The sequence below is a fragment of the Megalops cyprinoides genome, chromosome 18, assembly GCF_013368585.1.
Source record: "Megalops cyprinoides isolate fMegCyp1 chromosome 18, fMegCyp1.pri, whole genome shotgun sequence".
Taxonomy (NCBI): domain Eukaryota; kingdom Metazoa; phylum Chordata; class Actinopteri; order Elopiformes; family Megalopidae; genus Megalops; species Megalops cyprinoides.
Window position 1 is genome coordinate 630,586 of NC_050600.1, and position 24,626 is coordinate 655,211.

Genomic DNA, 24,626 nt, shown 5'->3' on the forward strand with positions numbered 1-24,626 from the left:
GCGCAGACACCCCCTCCAAACACAGCACACTGCGCAGACACCCCTCCAAACACAGCACACTGCGCAGACACCCCCTCCAAACACAGCACACTGCGCAGACACCCCCTCCAAACACAGCACACTGTGCAGACATCCCTCCAAACACAGCACACTGCGCAGACACCCCTCCAAACACAGCACACTGCGCAGACACCCCCTCCAAACACAGCACACTGCGCAGACATGCCCTCCAAACACAGCACACTGCACAGACATGCCCTCCAAACACAGCACACTGCGCAGACACCCCCTCCAAACACAGTCACACTGCACAGACACGCCCTCCAAACACAGTCACACTGCACAGACATGCCCTCCAAACACAGCACACTGCACAGACATGCCCTCCAAACACAGCACACTGCGCAGACACCCCCTCCAAACACAGCACACTGCGCAGACACCCCCTCCAAACACAGCACACTGCAGACACCCCCTCCAAACACAGCACACTGCGCAGACACCCCTCCAAACACAGCACACTGCGCAGACACCCCCTCCAAACACAGTCACACTGCACAGACACCCCCTCCAAAACACAGCACACTGCGCAGACACCCCTCCAAACACAGCACACTGCGCAGACACCCCTCCAAACACAGCACACTGCGCAGACACCCCGTCCAAACACAGTCACACTGCGCAGACACCCCTCCAAACACAGCACACTGCGCAGACACCCCCTCCAAACACAGCACACTGCGCAGACACCCCCTCCAAACACAGCATACTGCGCAGACACCCCCTCCAAACACAGCACACTGCGCAGACACCCCCTCCAAACACAGCACACTGCGCAGACACCCCCTCCAAACACAGCACACTGCGCAGACACCCCCTCCAAACACAGCATACTGCGCAGACACCCCCTCCAAACACAGCACACTGCGCAGACACCCCCTCCAAACACAGTCACACACAGCTGCAAATACAACAACTTTATTGGCTCTGTTGTCTGACATTCATGCAATAACATGATTTGCTCGTCCAGCAGCAACTTGGCTGTATTTGGCTCTGTTCTTCAATGTCACAGCTGTGATTGGCTGAGAGGACGCAGAGACCCACCCCCCTGTATCAGAAAGGCTGTTACATTCCCCACTGTAGGTCTGACTTCAAATGACTTCATTTCCATCTTTATTTTTACATATTTGCACAAAGACCATTCCCAGGTGAGCATACTAAATATACTGATATTTAGCATATTAAATATGTACTGAACAGGTTATTATGTAACTGTGAATGACGTTAGCCGGGGCCTGGCCGCCCGGGCGCTGGAGTCTGTGGCTTTTCTGTGGTTCTGACCTCTCTGCACGCTCAGCATGTCCCCACAGAGACACCTCTGATGTCATCAGTCAGAGGAGACATCCTCATCATCATCCTCCTCTTCCTCCTCTGGGATGTATAAGTCATCAGCAGATTCGCTGCGATTGTCCCCTTCCTCCTCTTCCTCCTCCTCCTCTGCTTCCTCATGCTCACTGTCTTCAGCAGCATCACTCTCATCCTCATCTTCCTCCTCTTCCTCCTCATCCTCGACCGCTGCGCTGCTCTCCGCACCTACACACACACACACGCGCGCACACACACACACACGCACGCATGCAGGAACCCACACACACGCGCGCACGCACACACACACACACACGCACACATACACATGCACACACACATAGCTGTTGGTGAGCTGCTCCTGTAACAAGTGTCTAACTCCAGTGGATGCACAGTGTCTAACTCACAGTGCTGCGTAAGGTGTCCCTGAGAAGGGAATAATGACAGTGCACACTGTCACCATGGTGACTGAGGCCGTGGCTCCGCCCCTCTCTCATACTCACACACAGAGTCGATGAGCTGGGTGACCTGCAGCCTGACTTCAGTCTGAAACTCCTCCAGTTTGGCCTCCATGCTTTCAGAGAGCCCCTCTGTGTCCACAGACACGCAGTCAGGGGAGAACAGCGGCCTCTTCAGGGCTTTGCGAAACCTGCACGCACACACACGCAGACACACACGCGCACACATGCACACACGCGCGCATGCCGCACGCGCACACACACGCACACACGCACGCATTTACATTTACATTTATTCATTTGGCAGACGCTTTTATCCAAAGCGACTTACATAGGTTACAGTTCTTTACAATGTTATCCTTTTATACAGCTGGATATTTACTGAGGCAATTGTGGGTTAAGTACCTTGCCCAAGGGTACAGCAGCAGTGTACCAGCGGGGATTGAACCGGCAACCTTTCGGTTACGAGTCCTACTCCTTAACCACTATGCTACACTGCCACACACACACCACATACCACACGCACAGGCACACGCACACACACACACACGCACACACACGCACACACGCACACACGCGCGCACACACACGTGCACACACACGCACGCACACACGCACACACACACAAGCACACACACACACACGCGTACATGCACACATACTATGTGAATGCTATTTTTTTCTAATTATATCAAAATATTTACTTATTTATTTACTTAGTAATTTAAAATTTACTGAGTAATTTACTCAGCTGAAAAGCTTTGTTTCACATATCTGCAAATGGCACATCTCAGCTAAGTGTAGTTTTCAGTATATTTGGCCCCAGCGCATTTTGCACAATGCCCAGGTTCAAACATACACAAACCATTACAGTTATACAAACGACACCGGAGAAAGTGGCTGGAGCAGCTCTGCTCTCTGGCTCTGAGAACTGAAGCATGCTCCACACCAGCTGTCGTTCATTCACCCATCACACAGGAAGCGAATGGCTATCCCTCATTGGCTCTGACCACCCTGTGAGCCATATCGCCCCCTTGTGGCAGATCAGTGAGTGAGCGAGTGAGTCTGTGAGGGTTGCGGCTGTTTCAGCTTCCTCTAATCACAGCCAAATATGAATCTATCTTGTTACTCTGAGCAGCTTCCAGGGCTGGTTAGTGAGCAGATTCAGACAGATACAGACAGAGGTTGGCTGTGATTCTCACCTTTTTCCAGCTGAATGGAACTCCTTCAAAATAAAACACACAGAGCCTGGGATTAGCTTCACACACCAGTCATACAAGTACACAGCAATAAACATCAGCTCTGATCCTGAAGAAAACATTTGTCCCAGAAGATGGAACAATTTCCCAGGACATGTTTCAGACATAAACACAGTAACACTGTAACATTGTAACAATGGCTGTAACACTGTGACACAGAGACACTGTGACACAGAAACACTGAAACACTGTGACACAGAAATGCTGAAACACTGTGACAGACACACTGTAACACAGAAACACTGTGACACTGAAACGCTGAAACACTGTGACAGACACACTGTAACACAGAAACACTGTGACAGACACACTGTGACACAGAAACGCTGAAACACTGTGACACAGAAACACTGTGACACAGAAACACTGTGACACAGAAACGCTGAAACACTGTGACACAGAAACGCTGAAACACTGTGACACTGAAACGCTGAAACACTGTGACACTGAAACACTGTGACACTGAAACGCTGAAACACTGTGACACTGAAACACTGTGACACTGAAACGCTGAAACACTGTGACACTGAAACACTGTGACACAGAAACGCTGAAACACTGTGACAGACACACTGTGACACAGAAACGCTGTGACACTGTGACAGACACACTGTGACACAGAAACGCTGAAACACTGTGACACTGAAACGCTGAAACACTGTGACAGACACACTGTGACACAGAAACGCTGTGACACTGTGACAGACACACTGTGACACAGAAACGCTGAAACACTGTGACAGACACACTGTGACACAGAAACACTGAAACACTGTGACAGACACACTGTGACACTGAAACGCTGAAACACTGTGACACTGAAACACTGTGACACTGAAACACCGCAGCTCAGCACAGTCAGGCTTCACCTGGACGAAGCGGAAGGGGTCGTTCTCCTGCAGCAGCGCCTCGATGCCGCTGTGGACCTCCTGCAGACGCTCTCGGTCCTGGCTGATCCTGCTGAGGTTCTCCTGAAGCTCGGGCCCCGTCCCGCTGTGAGCGCGCACACACTCCCGCAGCGCAGAGAGAAACCCGTCCAGCTGCACCTGCAGCTGCTCCCCCGCAGCACACACCTGCCGCTCCGCCTCCTCCACAAACCGCTGCAGAGGCGGGCCGGACGTGACGGCATCAGACAGGGACACAGGAGAGAGACAGGAAATACAAAATCAGATGAGTGACAGGAAATTAGACAGGAAATGAGAGAGAGGGAGGGAGAGAGAGAGAGAGAGATATGGAGGGAGAGAGGGAGAGAGAGATATGGAGGGAGAGGGGGAGAGAGAGAGAGAGAGAGAAAGAGAGAGAGAGGGAGAGAGAGAGATATGGAGGGAGAGAGAGAGAGAGAGAGAGATGGAGGGAGAGAGGGGGAGAGAGAGAGAGAGAGAGAAAGAGATATGGAGGGAGAGCGAGACGGAGAGAGAGGGAGAGAGATGGAGAGAGAAGGAGAGAGAGAGATATGGAGGGAGAGAGGGAGAGAGAGAGAGGTAACCGTAAAGCAGATCTCCTGCGGCTGGATCCCTCACTCACCGTGCTCTCTCTCTCAGCGTCTGCTCGCTCCTGTAGATACCTCTCTGTGCGGGAGATCTTCCTGTCAGCTTTCTGCAGCTGCTCCTCCAGGCTCTCCTGACACACGCATTCAGTACAGCATCATTATAATATCTGTGTTTGCCTTACTTACAGTGCACTTATGTATGACTGTGTAGGTGGTACACATTAAAGCTGGCCAATGAGAAAAGCAGATCCTGACAGACCTGACACAGGCTGGCCAATGAGAGCAGTCGACACAGACAGAGCCGAAAGAGGCATTGCTGTGCTCTGGGCTGCAGCTCTGCACCAGACAGAGAGTTTTTTCTGCTTGCGGTTTACAGAGCCTAACGCTCCTCCCTGTAGCATGCTGCCGATGAGTGATGTAATCAGGCTGCAGACTTTGCCACTGAATGATGTCACAGCCTGTGCTGCTCTCACTCCGCCCTCCCGCTGTGACATCACCTGCGGAACCCCACCCACATTCTACAGGCCAAATCCTACAGCTGTCCTTTACCCAGAAGCAGAAACACACCAGCTGTCAGTCACAGGTCAGTCCTGTGGGGGCGGGGGGGGGGGGGGGGGGGGGGCGGTGACTGTGACACAAACAACACTGAGTGCCTCCAGAGCCCTGTGTGTGTCCTGCGATGGGCGGTGGCTCGGAGAGAGGCCAGGTGGGCTGCAGGGGGGCTGCAGGGGGGCTGCAGGGGGGCTGCAGGTGAGCTGCAGGTGAGCTGCAGGTGGGTTGCAGGTGGGCTGCAGGGGGGCTGCAGGGGGGCTGCAGGTGAGCTGCAGGTGGGCTGCAGGTGAGCTGCAGGGGGGCTGCAGGTGAGCTGCAGGGGGGCTGAAGGGGGGCTGCAGGTGGGCTGCAGGTGAGCTGCAGGTGAGCTGCAGGGGGCCTGCAGGTGAGCTGCAGGTGGGCTGCAGGTGAGCTGCAGGTGAGCTGCAGGGGGGCTGCAGGTGAGCTGCAGGTGAGCTGCAGGGGGGCTGAAGGGGGGCTGCAGGTGGGCTGCAGGTGAGCTGCAGGTGAGCTGCAGGGGGCCTGCAGGTGAGCTGCAGGTGGGCTGCAGGGGGCAGGGGGGCTGCAGGTGAGCTGCAGGTGAGCTGCAGGGGGGCTGCAGGTGAGCTGCAGGTGGGCTGGCGGGGGGGGCTGCAGGTGAGCTGCAGGTGGGCTGGCGGGGGGGCTGCAGGTGAGCTGCAGGTGGGCTGCAGGGGGGCTGCAGGGGGGCTGCAGGGGGGCTGCAGGTGGGCTGGAGGTGGGCTGGAGGTGGGCTGGAGGGGGGCTCACCTTCAGGTCCTTCATGGTGTTCTTCAGGGTCTTGATGGTGTGCCCGGCGTGGCGGCCCTCGATGGTGCAGGCGGTGCACACGCACACGCTGTCGTCCGTGCAGTAGTAGCGGAACGTCTCATCGTGCTCGGGACACTTCCTCTCCTTCACGTCCCCCAGCGGCTCCGTGAGGGGGTGTTCCCTGAACGCGGGGCGCTCCAGGTGGGGCTTGACGTGCTCCGCACACATGGACACCTCACACTTCAGGCAGGTCTTCACCGCGGCCGCCTGCTCGCCCGGGGGGCAGTAGTCGCAGCGCACGGCGGGTGTGGCCTGGGGCAGCGGCTGGCCTCTCCGCCGGTAGTCCTCGGCGATGTTGGCCAGCTTGTAGTTCTTCTGGAAGGTTCCGCTGCAGCGGAGGCTCTCGCGGCACTCGGGACAGCGGAAGCGGCCCCTCTCCCCCCTCTTCCTCAGCCGCTGCACGCAGGCCAGGCAGAAGCTGTGGCCGCACGGCAGCAGGTGCGGCTCCCGGAACAGGTCCAGGCACACGGGACAGGTGAGCTCCCCCTCCAGCACACTGCCCTCCCCGGGACCCGCCATGACCCGAGCTCTCAGCTGCGTGCAGAGAAACAGGAGGACCATGAGACTGAGCGCTCCTCTCACAAACACACAAACACACAAACTCACTCACTCACACTCACACCCCCACACACACACACACACACACACACACACACACTCACTCACTCACTCACTCACTCACACTCACACCCCCACACACCCCCACACACACACACACACACACACACACACACACACAAACCTGCACATACACGCACACACCAGCACACACACACACACACAATCCTGCACACACACGCACATACACACACACACACAAACTTGTACATACACACAAACCTGCACACACACACACACACACAACAGCATGCACACACACACACACACACTATCACAATAGCACAGACACTCAGCAGAACTGCTCACAGTGAAAGCTGCTGACAGCAGGGGGTGGAAGGTCAGCAGTGTGAATAGAGCGCTGTGCCGCTCTTTCAGCTTCGCGCAGCTTCACGGCTTCAATATTACATTCAGAGTGACAGCCTGGCTCCATATTCCAGCCAACGCACACACACACACACGCACACACACACACACGCGCACACACACACACACATACACACACATACACACGCACACACGCACACGCACACACACACATACACACACATACACACACATACACACGCACACACACACACATACACACATACACACACATACACACACACACACACACATACACACACATACACACGCATACACACACACGCACGCACACACACACACACACACACACACTATATGAGTTAGACTGTGCAGTCACACAAGCGCCCCGATAGAGCTCACATTAAACAGACACCTTCAGCTTCACTGGTAATAAATCCTAACACGTTATTGTGAAATTCCGTCATGTTGTCGGTTTTTTTTTCTTTTTTCCCCATGTGGAAGTGATGCGTGCGCCACACGCGTTAGACATTAAGTCCGATGTGTAAAAATGTGCGTTTCTTGCATAGTCCTCACACGTCCCAACACACCCCAGTGCAAACTAAACGAATCGGTTTTAATCCACACACAACTCATTCAAAATCAATAATTAAGCAGCACATTTAATGCGAGTATTCCCAACCCCGTGTCCAGTCGCGTATGATTCTAATGACAACAGCACAACTACCAGGCAGCTCTGAGTGACTAACCACCAGCAAGTACCTGTGGAAACCCGGGCTCAGCTGCGGACAGCCGTAAACATTTCCGCAAAAATGTCAAAGTGCACTGACCGTCACCCCGATCAGAAGGGCTGGATTCGCGTCCGTCTTTCTGCACAGCCACAAACCGCCGATACCTGCTGCTGACCACGGATCAGCGTTTCCGTGCGCGGTCAGAGCCGAGGATGAGCTGCCGTCATTAGAAAATGACAGGTGAGCGACATTACGTCATCACGCATCACGCATCACGCAACCTCCGCACACGGGAGTCGCGCGACTGTAGCCTCGCGCACCGGTCGGCACGCAGAGGAGGAAGTGGCGCTCGCGGATTGCGCGGGTGGCGCGTGCCCTGCTGTCGGTAACGAAGCGCGCGGCCGCAGACGGAGGCGGGGCGTCCGATGCCGTGACGGTTTCACAGACGCGAGTTGCAGCTGTTCTGCCCGAGTAAAGCAGGGTGCAGGGGAAACAGCATCTCTTCAGAGGCGTTACAGAACAAAAACTGATTCCAAATAAAAAAGACAAAACATTTTTACTGATTCAAGATGAGCTTGTTTTTATTATGCAGTAAAATACAATGAAGCTGTATGGTGACAGTAGCATCTGCAGGAAGAACATCATTACAGTGAGCTTGTTCTTTGAGTCCAGATATGTCCATTACAAAACATAAGTCAGTAAACCCACAATAAACCTTAAGTCATGCTATAGCAGGCTGTTCTGAGCTGTCTGTACATAAACAGGGCCACAGTATAGATCATTATTAGATACAGATCACCGTAAGACAGAGGGGTTTTGATAGCCATATTGTAATGGTCAGTGTTGAGGAGGTGATATATTACACAGGTCTGTATTAGGAGGGGTACAATAGGTGGTATATTAGACTGTTCAATGAGAAGTGGGGTATAATAAGCAATATATTTTACCACTCGATGATAAGTGGTAGATAATAGATATTATATTAGTTTAGTGTTGAGGTGAATATATCATACTCTTCAGTGTTAAGACAGGTATGATAAACAATACCCTGGTTGGTGTTAAGAGGAGGATAATACAGAAGGTGATAATGTTACACTGGTCAGTGCTCAGTGACACCGACCACACAATCTACCAGTCTCTGGTATGACTCACTTTCTGTGATGTCACAGCTCTCCCTGTTGCTGGCTGCTGAAGCTTTTCCATATCCTATGGCATAATTTCCAAGATGCTGTTTTCTCAGCCAGTCATACACAATGATGCAGGCCCTCACAAGATCAGCACTGTTGGGTTCAGGGCTGTCAGATTCAGGGCTGTCGGGTTCAGCGCTGTCGGGTTCAGGGCTGTCGGGTTTAGCGCTGTCGGGTTCAGGGCCTTCGAGTTCAGCGCTGTCGGGTTCAACGCTGTCGGGTTCGGATCTTCTATCTTCACTCACTGGGAAAGGAAGCAGTGTTAGGGTTAGGGTTAGGGTGTTAGGCAGGGATGAGGGTCTCGCCATCAGCAGCTCTTACTGCAGGTGTAACAGGTCAGAGCCACAGCTCTGAGATACAGCAGAGACACTGCAGGTGTAACAGGTAAGAGCCACAGCTCTGAGAGACAGCAGCGACACTGCAGGTGTAACAGGTAAGAGCCACAGCTCTGAGATACAGCAGAGACACTGCAGGTGTAACAGGTCAGAGCCACAGCTCTGAGATACAGCAGAGACACTGCAGGTGTAACAGGTAAGAGCCACAGCTCTGAGATACAGCAGCGACACTGCAGGTGTAACAGGTCAGAGCCACAGCTCTGAGATACAGCAGAGACACTGCAGGTGTAACAGGTAAGAGCCACAGCTCTGAGATACAGCAGCGACACTGCAGGTGTAACAGGTCAGAGCCACAGCTCTGAGATACAGCAGCGACACTGCAGGTGTAACAGGTAAGAGCCACAGCTCTGAGATACAGCAGCGACACTGCAGCACTGCAGTTATGGCAGCATCTGCACAGAGAGCATTCAACAAGCAATTTACTGTTCAAAAATTCACTCACTGAGGGGAGGGGGGTCTAGACTGGCCCCTCTCCTAGTAGGCAGTCCTCCACTGGTGCAGTCCCGTATCATCTTTCTGATATGAAGCATGATGTCTAACTCTCTTCTGCTCCATTCCTTTTCAAACACGAGAAACACAGAGTCTTTTCCTTCTATGCACAGTGGGGCCCAGGTCTCTCTCTCTGTTTCCTCTACAGCCCTCTCTTCTTCCTGTGAAGAACCAGCAGCTCCTCCAAACCTCCCAGATTCAGGAGGATTCTCTCCACTCACTGGAAAACAACACAGATTAATTAGCTTTTATCCTAAAAAGTTTCAGACCTTAATATCTGTTACACAGTTCACATTCTTACAAGAGTCTACAACATGTGAGGAGGTCAACTTGAGCATGTCATGAGCCACAAATAAAAAGAGGAATGAGGATAAATCAAACTGACAGTAGAGAGCATTACCCATGTCACTCCTCTGTGACAGAAACGCCGCTGTTTCCTTCCTGTTCCATTCCTTCTCAAACAACTTCCGGAAATCACTGGGAGGGAACACAGTGCTCTCTGCTGCCCCCTGCTGGGGGGTCTCTCTCTCACTCTGCGTTTCATTTAGAAAACTCAGACCCAGTTTCTTCAACAGCTCCTCTTCTCTCCTCTTCCACATTTCATTCAGAGTTTGCTTCAGGTGTCTGATTTCATCTGGGTTTCTCTCAGGATCCCGTGTTTCTGTGCTGGGATGACCCTCGCTGGTATCTGTCTCCACCTCTGCTAGCTCCACATCCTTACAGTGAGTCTGAGCACTGGGGTGAAACGTTATTCTTCCTGCTACCATCTCCTCCATCTTCTCCAGCAGCTCTGTGACTTGTGCTCGATCCTGCATGTCCTTATTGTTGAGAACATGATACCTGTTCCCACATTTCTCTATAACCCACTGGAGTGCCTTCCCCTCAGCCTCGATGTGCTGCTCAATGCTTGATCCTCCTAGATATTCTCCCCAGGTGAACAGCACGATAGTGTGTCTCCAGACCTTCTCACCGAGAAGCTTCATGTAGTCTCTGATTATTTTTCTTTGTTCCTCTTTAAATGACGTGTCTGCAGGAATGACCAGAAGGATGGCGTGGGGTCCAGGGGGACAGAGCTTCACACTGTTCAGTGTTTCCTGTTTTATCCACCCTGGTGTGAGTTCTGCTGGGATGAATTTCCACCAGCCTGGTGTGTCGACCACAGTGATCAGCCTCTCAGCCACAACACCACTGATCTTCACACACTGTGCTGCTCTGCTCCCGGCTCTGAACACTTCTCTGCCCAGGATGGTGTTTCCTGATGAGCTCTTTCCTGCAACCACCCACCCCAGCAGCACCATCCTCAGCTCTGAGAGGCAGTGCTTGCTTCCTGTCAAAGAGACAGTTCATTTGTTTTAAGCAGAGAATGGAAAAAAACACAATCACAAAAGCTTATAAATTCTTTTAGAAAAGTCTTAGAAATTGTTAATATACTATACAAGAACTAATTGAGGATTTTTGTAAATATATACATATATATACATATATATATATAAAACTTAGAGCACCACACACTATAATATGTTATTCAGTTTCGGCAGAATGGACAGTTGGTTAATAGATATTCTCTGCTCTAATAGTCCTTCTGAGGTCTTCTACAGAAATGTCACAATCTACAACAGGCCAACAATGGGAATATTTTCACTGTTTAACTTTCCCATCTGCACAGCATAAATGTAATAATTTTCAGCTTTGTCCGTTTGTTGTTGCCAGTTCCTTCTCTTTGCAAAGCTGGTTAATTTTACATGTTCAGGGACAGTGCGATCTGCAAAGCTGGTTTTAGCAGTTTTCCACCTGTACAAACATCAGCATGGAAAAACAGTGGAGACTCTGAGCAGCTTTCATTTGGAACAGTTCCTACTGAGTGTGTGAGGTAATGTGGGAAAAACTGCTAGTCATAGTTTGGCATTACATACTGAAATCTGTACTTTGGCTGAGCCAGCTGTTTATGGACTGACATATGGAGAGTATCTGATTTGTACATGTGCGTAATGTGGTACACTTAAATACTAGGTGAGAGACATCTTATCTCATCTGTTAAAACACCCACCCTTTGAAAAGATCCCAAGCCTGAATGAGCTAAAAGCCCCACCTGAATGGGGTGGATGAACCAGCCTCCCTCATCAGGAAGAACTGCACATTTCAGTTTCATCTTACTGGTAATCGTCCATGTTACCACTCAGTTTATAATTCACTGAATATGTGTAATATATTATAAATGAATTATTATATATGTATATGGTATACTTTACTAAAATCTCTTTGTATTTTATCATCTCGCACTGTACAGCACCTTGATTGTGGGAAAGATGCTTATCAACTCATTTTTTTTTATTTTATATTTTTCTTTCTTTCTCTCTTGCAATGGAAAACCTGTTTTGCACATATGTATCTACTGACCATATTGGGATAAACTTTCTGCATGAAAGCACAGCGCTGTCCAGAGACTCCACCATGAAGAGCTGGCTGTTCTATACACCACAGTGAAATGATCTCACCCTTTAGAAGACCTTGGAGTGTCTCCCTCTGTTTCTGCACCTTCATCACTCTCTGTTTCACTCGTTCCTCCATCACCTTCCTCTCCTCCTCCATCTTCTGTAAAACTTTACTGTCCAGGTGAAAGTGACCACTGTTTCCCAGGACCATTTCCTCTATCTTCTCCAGCAGCTCTGTCACCTGAGTGACATCTCCCCTCTTCTTATTGTTGAAAACATGATACCTGTTCCCACATTTCTTTATAACCCCCTGGAGAGCCTGTCCTTCTTTCTCAATGTACTGCTGGATGGATTTTTCTCCTAAACTGTCCCCAGAGGTGAACAGCACTATAGTGTGTCTCCAGACTCTCTCGCTGAGAAGCTCCAGGTGTTCCTCCACTGATCTCCTGTGCTGGTCATGGAAAGATGTGGCTGCATCAATGACCAGGAGGAGAGCATGGGGTCCCGGGGGACAAAGAGACACACTGCGCTTGATCTGGGATAGGAGCAGGCGTGACGAATCATTAAGAACAGAAAACCTCCACCAGCCTGTTGTGTCAATCACAGTGATCTGCCTCCCAGCTACTACACCCTGTCTCTTCACACACTGCGCAGTTCTTACTCCAGACTCAAACTCCTCTCTGCCCAGGATGGTGTTTCCTGCTGAACTCTTCCCACTGTCTATCCCCCCCAGCAGCACGATCCTCAGCTCTGAGAGACGGTGTGTTGCCCCTGTCCAAAAGAAAGCATGGTTTATTCCTCAATAACTCATATTTTACAACAAATTTTTATCTACATTTCACTTACTAGCGTGCAATAGGTCTAAGCCCTTTCCCCCTCTCTGGGCATACCTGGGGGCTTCCTGAGTACTAATCTCTCCATTTATTTCCTGTTGGAAACCATATTATCAGAGGGAAATTAGAGGAGAACTCACCATCATCACCAGACGATCCTCCAGAAGCCATTTTTCCTCTCTTCCTCCCCTCTTTTTCTTTCTCTCTCCGTCTCTTCATTCTCTCACTTCGTACCCCTTTCCCTCTTCTTTACCTCCCTCCCTGTCTCTCCCTCTGTCTCTGTTTTCCCTCTTTTCTCCTATCTCTTTTTCCTCTGCTCTCTCTCAGGCTGAGTTTACACTCCAGGTGTCCACGCTGAATGGTCTCTCTTTCCTCTCTCTCTCTCCTTCTCTCTCTCAGGCTGGGTTTGTTCCCCAGGTGTCCACGCTGAATGTTGTCTCTGTCCCCTCTCCTCTCCTGCTCTCTGTTGCTCTGTTGCTCTGAGACAGAGCAGAGAAATGAACGTCTTTCTCACTGAGAAAACAAACTGGACCAGCAGCATTCCTGCATCCAGCTCACGGTCACAAGCTGATGCTCATCTGCAGGTGATTTCAGGTAAACTCAGACCCAACCCGCCTCATCAGATATTTCTCACATCAACATCTTCAGTTTTATCATCACAGTGCAGAGAACCGGATCAGCTGCCTGTTTCTCACTCAGAGCTTCCTTGTCTGAGAGCCAAAAACTACAGAGAAAAACACAAATACAGGTAGCACCTACCTGCTGGGGTCAGGCCTCACCTGAGACCCCGCCCCTCTGCCAGCTGACCCCGGGGCTCCTGTGGTGCAGTCTGGGTGGAGATCACAGAGAATTTGGGCACAGTAAAATGCTCTCACATCACACACCTGCACTGCTTCTCTGGCCCCAGTGTCTCTCTCATCCTGAAAGTCTGAGTTTCTAAAGCACCATCCTGGTGCTGATCTGTGCAGTATCTCCTGTTCTCTAATGAGTGAACAGCAGTGAAACAGTGTGTGTTGTGTCCATATTCAGTTAATGGGATGTAGGAGGCAGGGTTATCAGGCTGGAATCACACTCTGTCCCTGCCGCTGTGTAGAGAAAAAGCATATCTGCAGATTTGAGTGATTCCCGGAATGTTACCTGTGCAGTTTATACTGTTTCATCAGTCTAATCTCCGCTCACATTCCTCCTGTATTTTTATTTCCTTGTTCCAAATGCTGCAGATGAATATCAGTTGTGTGGGGGTGATGTTCAGGTGAGGTTTGCAGAAAGTGGGAGGGGCCAAAACCAAACTGAAAGAAGTATGTTGTTTGGTTGAAAAACTGAACAACAAATGTTTCAGTTGCCTTTTCCCGGGGTCACAGAGTAGTTTTCCAGTTTTTTTGCAATTAGTCTGGATTTTCTGTTTTTTTTTGACTGACTCGGGAAAATGCACTTTGTGACAATCTTGATCGTTATAATAAAATTTGATTTATTGATCAGAGTGAGTGAGTGTGATCTGCTCCTCACAGCACTGGGGTCTGGGCAGGCCTCAGCACTGGGCTGCCAAAACAAAACACGCTAAAAACATTTTAAATATATTAAAAGATAAATTTACCTGGATGTCTAAACATTTGTAAATATGAGTTGAAAAATGCAGTAAAAATCTGATACTGTCAGAGTCGGTGCCAGAACAAATCTAATAGGGGGGCATTAGGGTAACCACGGGGGGCACAAACTGCCGTTCGATAAGTCAGTCTATGATGTAAATGCTTGATAATATGAGTTTGCTGTCAACAACCAACACACCAGCCCAGTTCCAGTTTCAAAACATGCTGCAAAATCTCTCTCTTTCTCTCTGTCTCACACACACACACACTGCACTGTTCGAAGCGCAGTCTGATATTTGCTTGCTCTCACTGAAACATATTAGCGCCAAGCGTCGTCTGACTTGCTAATGCTAACAGTACGTTATGCACGCGCTTATCTTGACGTAATGACAACAAATCAACAAATCAAACAAATCAAATCAGTAGCCCCAAAGCACCAGACCAATGAGCATACTACTTCCCCAAATGTGACGTTATGCAAACATGACCAACAAGGTGTGTTTTTTCTTTTCTTATTTTTGTTTTTATTTCATTTCATTTAGCGAAAAGGTTTTCACTTTTCATATGATAAATATAAGATAATTAATAAAATGCAAAGTTTGGCACCGAAGGCCTGGCCTGCAAGGGGGGGCACAATAACTCATTTGGGGGGTCATGGCCCGTGAATGCCCCCCCTTGACGCCGACTCTGGATACTGTGACGGTTTCACAAACGGGAGTTGCAGCTGTTCTTCCCGAGTAAATCAGAGTGCAGGGGAAACAGCGTCTCTTCAGAGGCGTTACTTTGTCCGGGAGAGCTGCACCCCGACAGGATCTCGCAACCCCGGTATGGGGAGCTGGATCCACAAACTGAAAGAGAACGAAACAGAGGGATGCTTTTTCACTGGGACTGTGTTGGGAAAATAGCTTGCTAGCTAATAGCGGGCTATCTAAACAGACATCGCAGTCTTATCAGCTTGATAGACGGTAAATGGGAGTGTTAGCCACCAGTATGGGTAATTAGTGCAACACTGTTGATATTTGTGAAGAAACTGATTTTGTTTTTGTAGGACACAGCAGTATGTTCGGTGTGACACTGAATTTGTCTGGATTGTGACTGGATTAAAATCAGTTCTATCGAAATATCAGTAGGAATATCGGACAACCTCAGTCAGATCTGCATCAGTCATGGACATGTGATTTGATGCAATAGTGAAATTGCCTGAGTGAATCCAGGGGGGGTGCAGTTACATTCATTACTCTGCATGACCCTGCAACATCAAAGTATAAAAGAAGCTGATGTTGGAGGGGGAGCAAAAGTGCAGTGGTTCAGCCCTGTCAAGACGTTACACGTCAAATGCAAAATTACAAGCAGTGTAAGGTGTCACAGATGAACACTTGTGAGAAAGTAAGTCAGACCTCCTTTCTGTAGTCTGTCATTTTGTTTTGCAGAGAGAGCATTTGTCTGGATCCTGTAAACCTTCAGCACTGCAGTCTGATCTCCTGTTTGCAGGTGTTGGTGAAGGTTATGGGCTGATGCTAAATTGCTCTCACTTCTGCATGAGAATGGTTTGGCCACCATAGAGAGCATTCTCACTTACTGCCCCGGTGTGTGGTTTTCCAGCTGCACTGTGGCACACAAAAAAGAGCTTCAGAGGGTCTTCAAGACTGCTGAGGAAATCATCGGGTGCCCTCTCCCCACTCTGGAGTATCTATACAGTTCCTGCTGCCTCAAGAGAGCCCATAACATCATAAAGGACACATCCCACCCCGGTCACTCTCTGTTCGAATTGCTACCGACAGGCAGACGGTACAGAGCCATTAGAACAAGGACAAACTGACTCAAAAACAGTTTTTATCCCACAGCTGTACAAGCTTTAAATGCCACAAAACATAATGTTCACGTTCACTGTGCAATAAGGGATCTGTGCAATAAGGGATCTGTGCAGTTTTTCTGGCAGAAAGTAGATATCTCTGTGTGTTTTTACTTTTACTTTTTAAATAGCCTTATTTTTTAAATTATTTTTATAGATTATTTATCAGCTTTTTTATTGATCCTTTGCACTGTTGAGGATTGCACTCAATTTTCATTGTAGATGTTACAATGACAATAAAGAAATTATTCTATTCTATTATTCTGTTCTAAATTGCTCTCACTTCTGCGTGAGGATGGTTTGGCCATCAGAGAAACAGAAAAAAACTGATTCCAAATAAAAAAGACAAAACATTTTTATTGATTCAAGATGAGCTTGTTTTTATTATACAATAAAATACAATGACGCTGTATGGTGACAGTAGCATCTGCAGGAAGAACATCATTATAATGAGCTTGTGCTTTGAGTCCAGATATGTCCATCACACAACATAAGTCAGTAAACCCACAGTAAACCTTAAGTCATGCTATAGCAGGCTGTTCTGAGCTGTCTGTACATAAACAGGGCCACAGTATAGATCATTATTAGATACAGATCACCGTAAGACAGAGGGGTTTTGATAGCCATATTGTAATGGTCAGTGTTGAGGAGGTGGTGTATTACACAGGTCTGTATTAGGAGGGGTACAATAGGTGGTATATTAGACTGTTCAATGAGAAGTGGGGTATAATAAGCAATATATTTTACCACTCGATGATAAGTGGTGGATAATAGATATTATATTAGTTTAGTGTTGAGGTGAATATATCATACTCTTCAGTGTTAAGACAGGTATGATAAACAATACCCTGGTTGGTGTTAAGAGGAGGATAATACAGTAGGTGATATGTTACACTGATCAGTGCTCAGTGACACCGACCACACAATCTACCAGTCTCTGGTGTCACTCACTTTCTGTGATGTCACAGCTTTCTGTGATGTCAAAGCTCTCCGCGTTGCTCTCTGCAGAAGCTGTTCCATATCCAGCAGAATTCCCAGAATGCTTTTCTCTCAGCCAGTCATACACAGTGATGCAGGACTTCACAAGATCAGGGCCTTCGAGATCAGTGCTGTCGGGTTCAGCACTGTCGGGTTCAGATCTTCTATCTCCACTCACTGGGAAAGGAAGCAGTGTTAGGGTTAGGGTTAGGGTGTTAGGCAGGGATGAGGGTCTCGCCATCAGCAGCTCTTACTGCAGGTGTAACAGGTCAGAGCCACAGCTCTGAGATACAGCAGCGACACTGCAGGTGTAACAGGTAAGAGCCACAGCTCTGAGATACAGCGGCGACACTGCAGGTGTAACAGGTCAGAGCCACAGCTCTGAGATACAGCAGCGACACTGCAGGTGTAACAGGTCAGAGCCACAGCTCTGAGATACAGCAGAGACACTGCAGGTGTAACAGGTAAGAGCCACAGCTCTGAGATACAGCAGAGACACTGCAGGTGTAACAGGTCAGAGCCACAGCTCTGAGATACAGCAGCGACACTGCAGGTGTAACAGGTAAGAGCCACAGCTCTGAGATACAGCAGCGACACTGCAGGTGTAACAGGTAAGAGCCGCAGCTCTGAGATACAGCAGAGACACTGCAGGTGTAACAGGTAAGAGCCACAGCTCTGAGATACAGCAGAGACACTGCAGGTGTAACAGGTAAGAGCCACAGCTCTGAGATACAGCGGCGACACTGCAGGTGTAACAGGTCAGAGCCACAGTCTGAGATACAGCAGCGACACTGTAGCACTGCAGTTATGGCAGCATCTGCACAGAGAGCATCTCAGCAGCAGGTCTGTGTTTCCAACATAAAACACGGCAGGGATGATGTACAAGCATGCAGCTCTGCATCAGATGCAGCTGAGTTTAGATGAAATGTTACTGAGCAGACACTCCTCTCCAGAGTCCTTTACACACCTTACAGTGTAAACATGTCTTCCATGTTCACAGCAGGGTTTTACTGTGGCTCAGCTCCTCACAGCACCAGCCCTCTTGGGATTAGAACAGGCAACATGCTGGGTTACGATCCCCGCTCCTTACAGTCACTACCCACCACTCCACACTGCTACCCAGTCAAACAGATATAATTCAACAAGCAATTTACAGTTCAAAAATTCACTCACTCCGCGGAGGGGGGTCTAGACTGGCCCCTCTCCTAGTAGGCAGTCCTCCACTGGTGCAGTCCCGTATCATCTTTCTGATATGAAGCATGATGTCTAACTCTCTTCTGCTCCATTCCTTTTCAAACACGAGAAACACAGAGTCTTTTCCTTCTATGCACAGTGGGGCCCAGGTCTCTCTCTCTGTTTCCTCTACAGCCCTCTCTTCTTCCTGTGAAGAACCAGCAGCTCCTCCAAACCTCCCAGATTCAGGAGGATTCTCTCCACTCACTGGAAAACAACACAGATTAATTAGCTTTTATCCTAAAAAGTTTCAGACCTTAATATCTGTTACACAGTTCACATTCTTACAAGAGTCTACAACATGTGAGGAGTTCAACTTGAGCATGTCATGAGCCACAAATAAAAAGAGGAATGAGGATAAACCAAACTGACAGGAGAGAGCAGTACCCTTGTCACCCCTTCTTGTAGAACGGATGGCGTGATGCAGAATCATCCCTGATTCCATCCGCCTCCATTCCTTCTCAAACAACTTCCGGAAATCACTGGGAGGGAGCACGGTGCTCTCTGCTGCCCCCTGCTGGGGGGTCTCTCTCTCACTGTCCATTTCATTAAGAAAACTCAGACCCAGTTTCTTCAACAGCTCCTCTTCTCTCCTCTTCCACATTTCATGCAGAGTTTGCTTCAGGTCTTCGGATCCATCTGGGTTTCTCTCAGGATCCCGTGTTTCTGTGCTGGGATGACCCTCGCTGGTATCTGTCTCCATCTCTGCTGGCTCCACATCCTTACAGTGAGTCTGAGCACTGGGGTGAAACACTGTTCTTCCTGCTACCATCTCCTCCATCTTCTCCAGCAGCTCTGTGACTTGTGCTCGATCCTGCATGTCCTTATTGTTGAGAACATGATACCTGTTCCCACATTTCTCTATAACCCACTGGAGTGCCTTCCCCTCAGCCTCGATGTGCTGCTCAATGCTTGTTCCTCCTAGATATTCTCCCCAGGTGAACAGCACGATAGTGTGTCTCCAGACCTTCTCACCGAGAAGCTTCATGTAGTCTCTGATTATTTTTCTTTGTTCCTCTTTAAATGACGTGTCTGCAGGAATGACCAGAAGGATGGCGTGGGGTCCAGGGGGACAGAGCTTCACACTGTTCAGTGTTTCCTGTTTTATCCAGCCTGGTGTGAGTTCTGCTGGGATGAATTTCCACCAGCCTGGTGTGTCGACCACAGTGATCAGCCTCCCAGCCACAACATCACTGATCTTCACACACTGTGCTGCTCTGCTCCCGGCTCTGAACACTTCTCTGCCCAGGATGGTGTTTCCTGATGAGCTCTTTCCTGCAGCCAACCACCCCAGCAGCACCATCCTCAGCTCTGAGAGATAGTGCGTCCTTCCTGTCAAAGAGACAGTTCATTTGTTTAAAGCAGAGAATGGAAATATAATGTAACACAACATAAGCTGACATAAATTCTTAATATATCATACTAGAGCTAGTTGTGTAGTTTTGTAAAAAAAATGAATAAATACAAATTGCAGCACCACACACTGTAATATACTATTCAGCTTCAGCAGACTGGACAGTTGGCTAACCGACATTCTCTGCTCTAATAGTCCTTCTGAGGTCTTCTGCAGAAATGTCACAATCTACAACAGACCAACAATGGGAATGTGTTTCACTGTTTAACTTTCCCATCTGCACAGCGTCAATGTAATAATATTTGCCTACATCTGTTTCTTGTTGCCAGTTCCTTCATTTTGCAAAGCATTATGGTTTTAAAGTTTCAGCGGCAGTACGATCTGCAGTATGTATAGCAAAGCTGGGTTTAGCAGTTTTCCACCTGTGTAAACATCAGCATGGAAAAACAGTGGAGACTCTGAGCAGCTTTCATTTAGAACAGTTCCTACTGAGTATGTGAGGTAATGTGGGAAAAACTGCTAGTCATAGTTTGGCATTATATATTGAAATCTGTATCTTTGATTGGCTGAGCCAGCTGTTCATGGACTGACATATAGAGAGTATCTGATTTGTACATGTGAATGATGTGGTACACTTACATGCTAGGAGAGAGACATCTCATCTCATCTGCTAAAAACCCACCTTTTGAAAAGAGCCTAAAACTAAATGAGCTAGCCTCCCTCATCAGGAAGCACTACACAAAAACTGATCAACTGAATTCTTATATATGATATGGTATACTTAACTAAAATATCATTATATTCTATTATCTAACACTGTACAGCATCTTGTGTGTGGGAAAGGTGCTTATCAAGTCACGTTTTTATAATATTTTTCTCTCTTGCAATGGAAAACCTGTTTTGCACATATGTATCTACTGACCATATTGGAATAAACTTTCTGCATAAAAGCACAGCGCTGTCCAGAGACTCCACCATGAAGAGCTGGCTGTTCTTTATACCACAGTGAAATGATCTCACCCTTTAGAAGACCTTGGAGTGTCTCCCTCTGTTTCTGCACCTTCATCACTCTCTGTTTCACTCGTTCCTCCATCACCTTCCTCTCCTCCTCCATCTTCTGTAAAACTTTACTGTCCAGGTGAAAGTGACCACTGTTTCCCAGGACCATCTCCTCTATCTTCTCCAGCAGCTCTGTCACCTGAGTGACATCTCCCCTCTTCTTATTGTTAAAAACATGATACCTGTTCCCACATTTCTTTATAACCCCCTGGAGAGCCTGTCCTTCTTTCTCAATGTACTGCTGGATGGATATTTCTCCTAAATGGTCCCCAAAGGTGAACAGCACTATAGTGTGTCTCCAGACTCTCTTGCTGAGAAGCTCCAGGTGTTCCTCCACTGATCTCCTGTGCTGGTCATGGAAAGGTGTGCTTGCATCAATGACCAGGATTAGAGAGTGGGGTCCCGGGGGACACAGAGACACACTGCGCTTGATCTGGGATAGGAGCAGGCGTGACGAATCACCAACAAGAAAAAACTTCCACCAGCCTGTTGTGTCAATCACAGTGATCTGCCTCCCAGCTACTTCACCCTGTCTCTTCACACACTGCGCAGTTCTTATTCCAGACTCAAACTCCTCTCTGCCCAGGATGGTGTTTCCTGCTGAACTCTTCCCACTGTCTATCCCCCCCAGCAGCACAATCCTCAGCTCTGAGAGACGGTGTGTTGCCCCTGTCCAAAAGAAAGAGCAGTTTATTTCTCAATAAGTCATATTTTACAACAAATATTTATCCACATTTCACTAACTAGCAGGCAGTAGGTCTAAGCCCTCTCTCTTTTCCTCCTCTCTGGGCATACCTGAGGGCTTCCTGAGTACTAATCTCTCCATTTATTTCCTGTTGGAAACCATATTATCAGAGGGAAAATAGAGCTGAACTCACCACCATCACCAGATGATTCTTCAGAGGCCATTTCTCCTCTCGCTCCTGACACTGTTTTTTCTTTCTCTCTCTGCCTCTTTAATTGCTCACTTCATATGTTTCCCTCTTCTTTACCTCCCTCCCTGTCTCTCCCTCTGTCTCTGTTTTCCCTCTTTTCTCTTTTTCCTCTGTTCGCTCTTTCTGGCTGGCTTTGTTCCCCAGGTGTCCACGCTGAATGTTCTCTCTTTCCTCTCTCTCTCTCCTTCTCTCTCTCAGGCTGGGTTTGTTCCCCAGGTGTCCACGCTGAATGGTCTCTCTTTCCTCTCTCTCTCTCCTTCTCTCTCTCAGGCTGGGTTTGTTCCCCAGGTGTCCACGCTGAATGGTCTCTCTTTCCTCTCTCTCTCTCCTTCTCTCTCTCAGGCTGGGTTTGTTCCCCAGGTGTCCACGCTGAATGTTGTCTCTGTCCCCTCTCCTCTCCTGCTCTCTGTTGCTCTGTGGGTCTGAGACAGAGCAGAGAAATGAACGTCTTTCTCACTGAGAAAACAAACTGGACCAGCAGCATTCCTGCATCCAGCTCACGGTCACAAGCTGATGCTCGTCTGCAGGTGATTTCAGGTAAACTCAGACCCAACCCGCCTCATCAGATATTTCTCACATCAACATCTTCAGTTTTACCATCACAGTGCAGAGAACCGGATCAGCTGCCTGTTTCTCACTCAGAGCTTCCTTGTCTGAGAGCCAAAAACTACAGAGAAAAACATAAACACAGGTAGCACCTACCTGCTGGGGTCAGGCCTCACCTGAGACCCCGCCCCTCTGCCAGCTGACCCCGGGGCTCCTGTGGTGCAGTCTGGGTGGAGATCACAGAGAATTTGGGCACAGTAAAATGCTCTCACATCACACACCTGCACTGCTTCTCTGGCCCCAGTGTCTCTCTCATCCTGAAAGTCTGAGTTTCTAAAGCACCATCCTGGTGCTGATCTGTGCAGTATCTCCTGTTCTCTAACGAGTGAACAGCAGTGAAACAGTGTGTGTTGTGTCCATATTCAGTTAATGGGATGTAGGAGGCAGGGTTATCAGGCTGGACTCACACTCTGTCTCTGCTGCTGTATAGAGAAAAGCATATCTGCAGATTTGAGTGATTCCTGGAATGTTACCTGTGCGGTTTATACTGTTTCATCAGTCTAATCTCCGCTCACATTCCTCCTGTATTTTTATTTCCTTGTTCCAAATGCTTCAGGGGAATATCAGTTGTGTGGGGGTGATGTTCAGGTGAGGTTTGCAGAAAGTGGGAGGGGCTAAAAACCAAACTGAAAGAAGTATGTTGTGTGGTTGAAAAACTGAACAACAAAGGTTTCAGTTGTCCCTTCCCAGAGTCACGGAATAATTTTCCATTTTTTTCACCATTAGTCTGGGTTTTCTATTTTTACGATTGACTCTGGAAAATGCACTTTCTGACAACCTTGATTGTAAAAATGCTTTATAATAAAATTTGATTTAATGATTGGAGTGAGTGTGTTTGATCTGTGAGCATCTCACAAGAAAAGAACAGACAGGGGTCTGGGCAGGCCTCAGCACTGGGCTGCCAAAACAAAACACGCTAAAAACATTTTAAATATAAAAAAGTGTGTGTGGTACTCAGGTGAGTCAGGTGTGTGTGGTACTCAGGTGAGTCAGGTTTGTGTGGTACTCAGGGGAGTCAGGTGTGTGTGGTACTCAGGTGAGTCAGGTGTGCAGTACTCAGGTGAGTCAGGTGTGTGTGGTACTCAGGTGAGTCAGGTTTGTGTGGTACTCAGGGGAGTCAGGTGTGTGGTACTCAGGTGAGTCAGGTGTGTGTGGTACTCAGGGGAGTCAGGTGTGTGTGGTACTCAGGGGAGTCAGGTGTGTGTGGTACTCAGGTGAGGTGTGAAACAGGACAGTGTGCACCTGTTCTGTTTCTCTATCACTAGTGAATATGTTCTGTGAAGTGAGGAGGCATCTGCAGTCCCATGTGCTGTGCACACTGTGGCATTCAGGCTGGTGTGCTTTCTGTGCACACATCCTGCCACTAGGTGGGGCTGTTTCTCCTGAACATCACAGTTCTGAAAGCTACACTGCAAAGAGGCAGAGAGCCCTGTTAGTTATGCTGCAAAAACAGACACCGCGGTCCTAACAGCACAGAGAGATCCCAGCATGCTCTGTAATGATCCATCAGTCCAGCTCTGTGTAAGGCCATATGCCAGAGAACTCCCTATAAAATAGGTACTAAAAGTGAGAACTAATCTGAATTATTTGTACTCTTAACCTCAACCCAAACACTTGAATTTAACTACACACCACTCCAGTGGCGCGTTGAATGAATCCACGTGTTGCTGCAGTATAGTGTTGAATAAAACTACACACCGCTGCAGTGGAGCGTTGGGTAAAACTACACACCGCTGCAGTGGAGCGTTGGGTAAAACTACACACCGCTGCAGTGGAGTGTTGAATAAAACTACACACCGCTGCAGTGGAGCGTTGGGTAAAACTACACACCGCTGCAGTGGAGCGTTGGGTAAAACTACACACCGCTGCAGTGGAGCGTTGAATAAAACTACACACCTCTGCAGTGGAGCGTTGAGTAAAACTACACACCGCTGCAGTGGAGCGTTGAGTAAAACTACACACCTCTGCAGTGGAGCGTTGGGTAAAACTACACACCGCTGCAGTGGAGCGTTGGGTAAAACTACACACCGCTGCAGTGGAGCGTTGGGTAAAACTACACA

At 48.7% G+C, this 24,626-nt stretch overlaps 2 protein-coding genes across 2 annotated transcripts; both read right to left on the reverse strand.

Annotated features, from left to right (window-relative positions):
* Positions 1–1,027: 1,027 nt before the first annotated feature.
* Positions 1,028–7,843, reverse strand: LOC118793142 (E3 ubiquitin/ISG15 ligase TRIM25-like). Its single transcript, XM_036551165.1, has 7 exons — positions 7,727–7,843; positions 5,892–6,485; positions 4,607–4,702; positions 3,952–4,182; positions 3,026–3,048; positions 1,869–2,014; positions 1,028–1,593 (listed from the first exon to the last, which is right to left on the reverse strand). Exons 2-7 carry the CDS (start codon positions 6,468–6,470, stop codon positions 1,388–1,390), a joined length of 1,281 nt encoding a protein of 426 aa, XP_036407058.1. The 5' UTR covers positions 6,471–6,485; positions 7,727–7,843; the 3' UTR covers positions 1,028–1,387.
* Positions 7,844–7,885: 42 nt separating this feature from the next.
* Positions 7,886–21,909, reverse strand: LOC118793503. The gene is made up of 9 exons (XM_036551723.1): positions 21,904–21,909; positions 20,987–21,458; positions 19,000–19,944; positions 15,259–15,397; positions 13,743–13,792; positions 12,194–12,901; positions 10,099–11,004; positions 8,878–9,058; positions 7,886–8,090 (listed from the first exon to the last, which is right to left on the reverse strand). Exons 1-9 carry the CDS (start codon positions 21,907–21,909, stop codon positions 7,886–7,888), a joined length of 3,612 nt encoding a protein of 1,203 aa, XP_036407616.1.
* Positions 21,910–24,626: the final 2,717 nt, after the last annotated feature.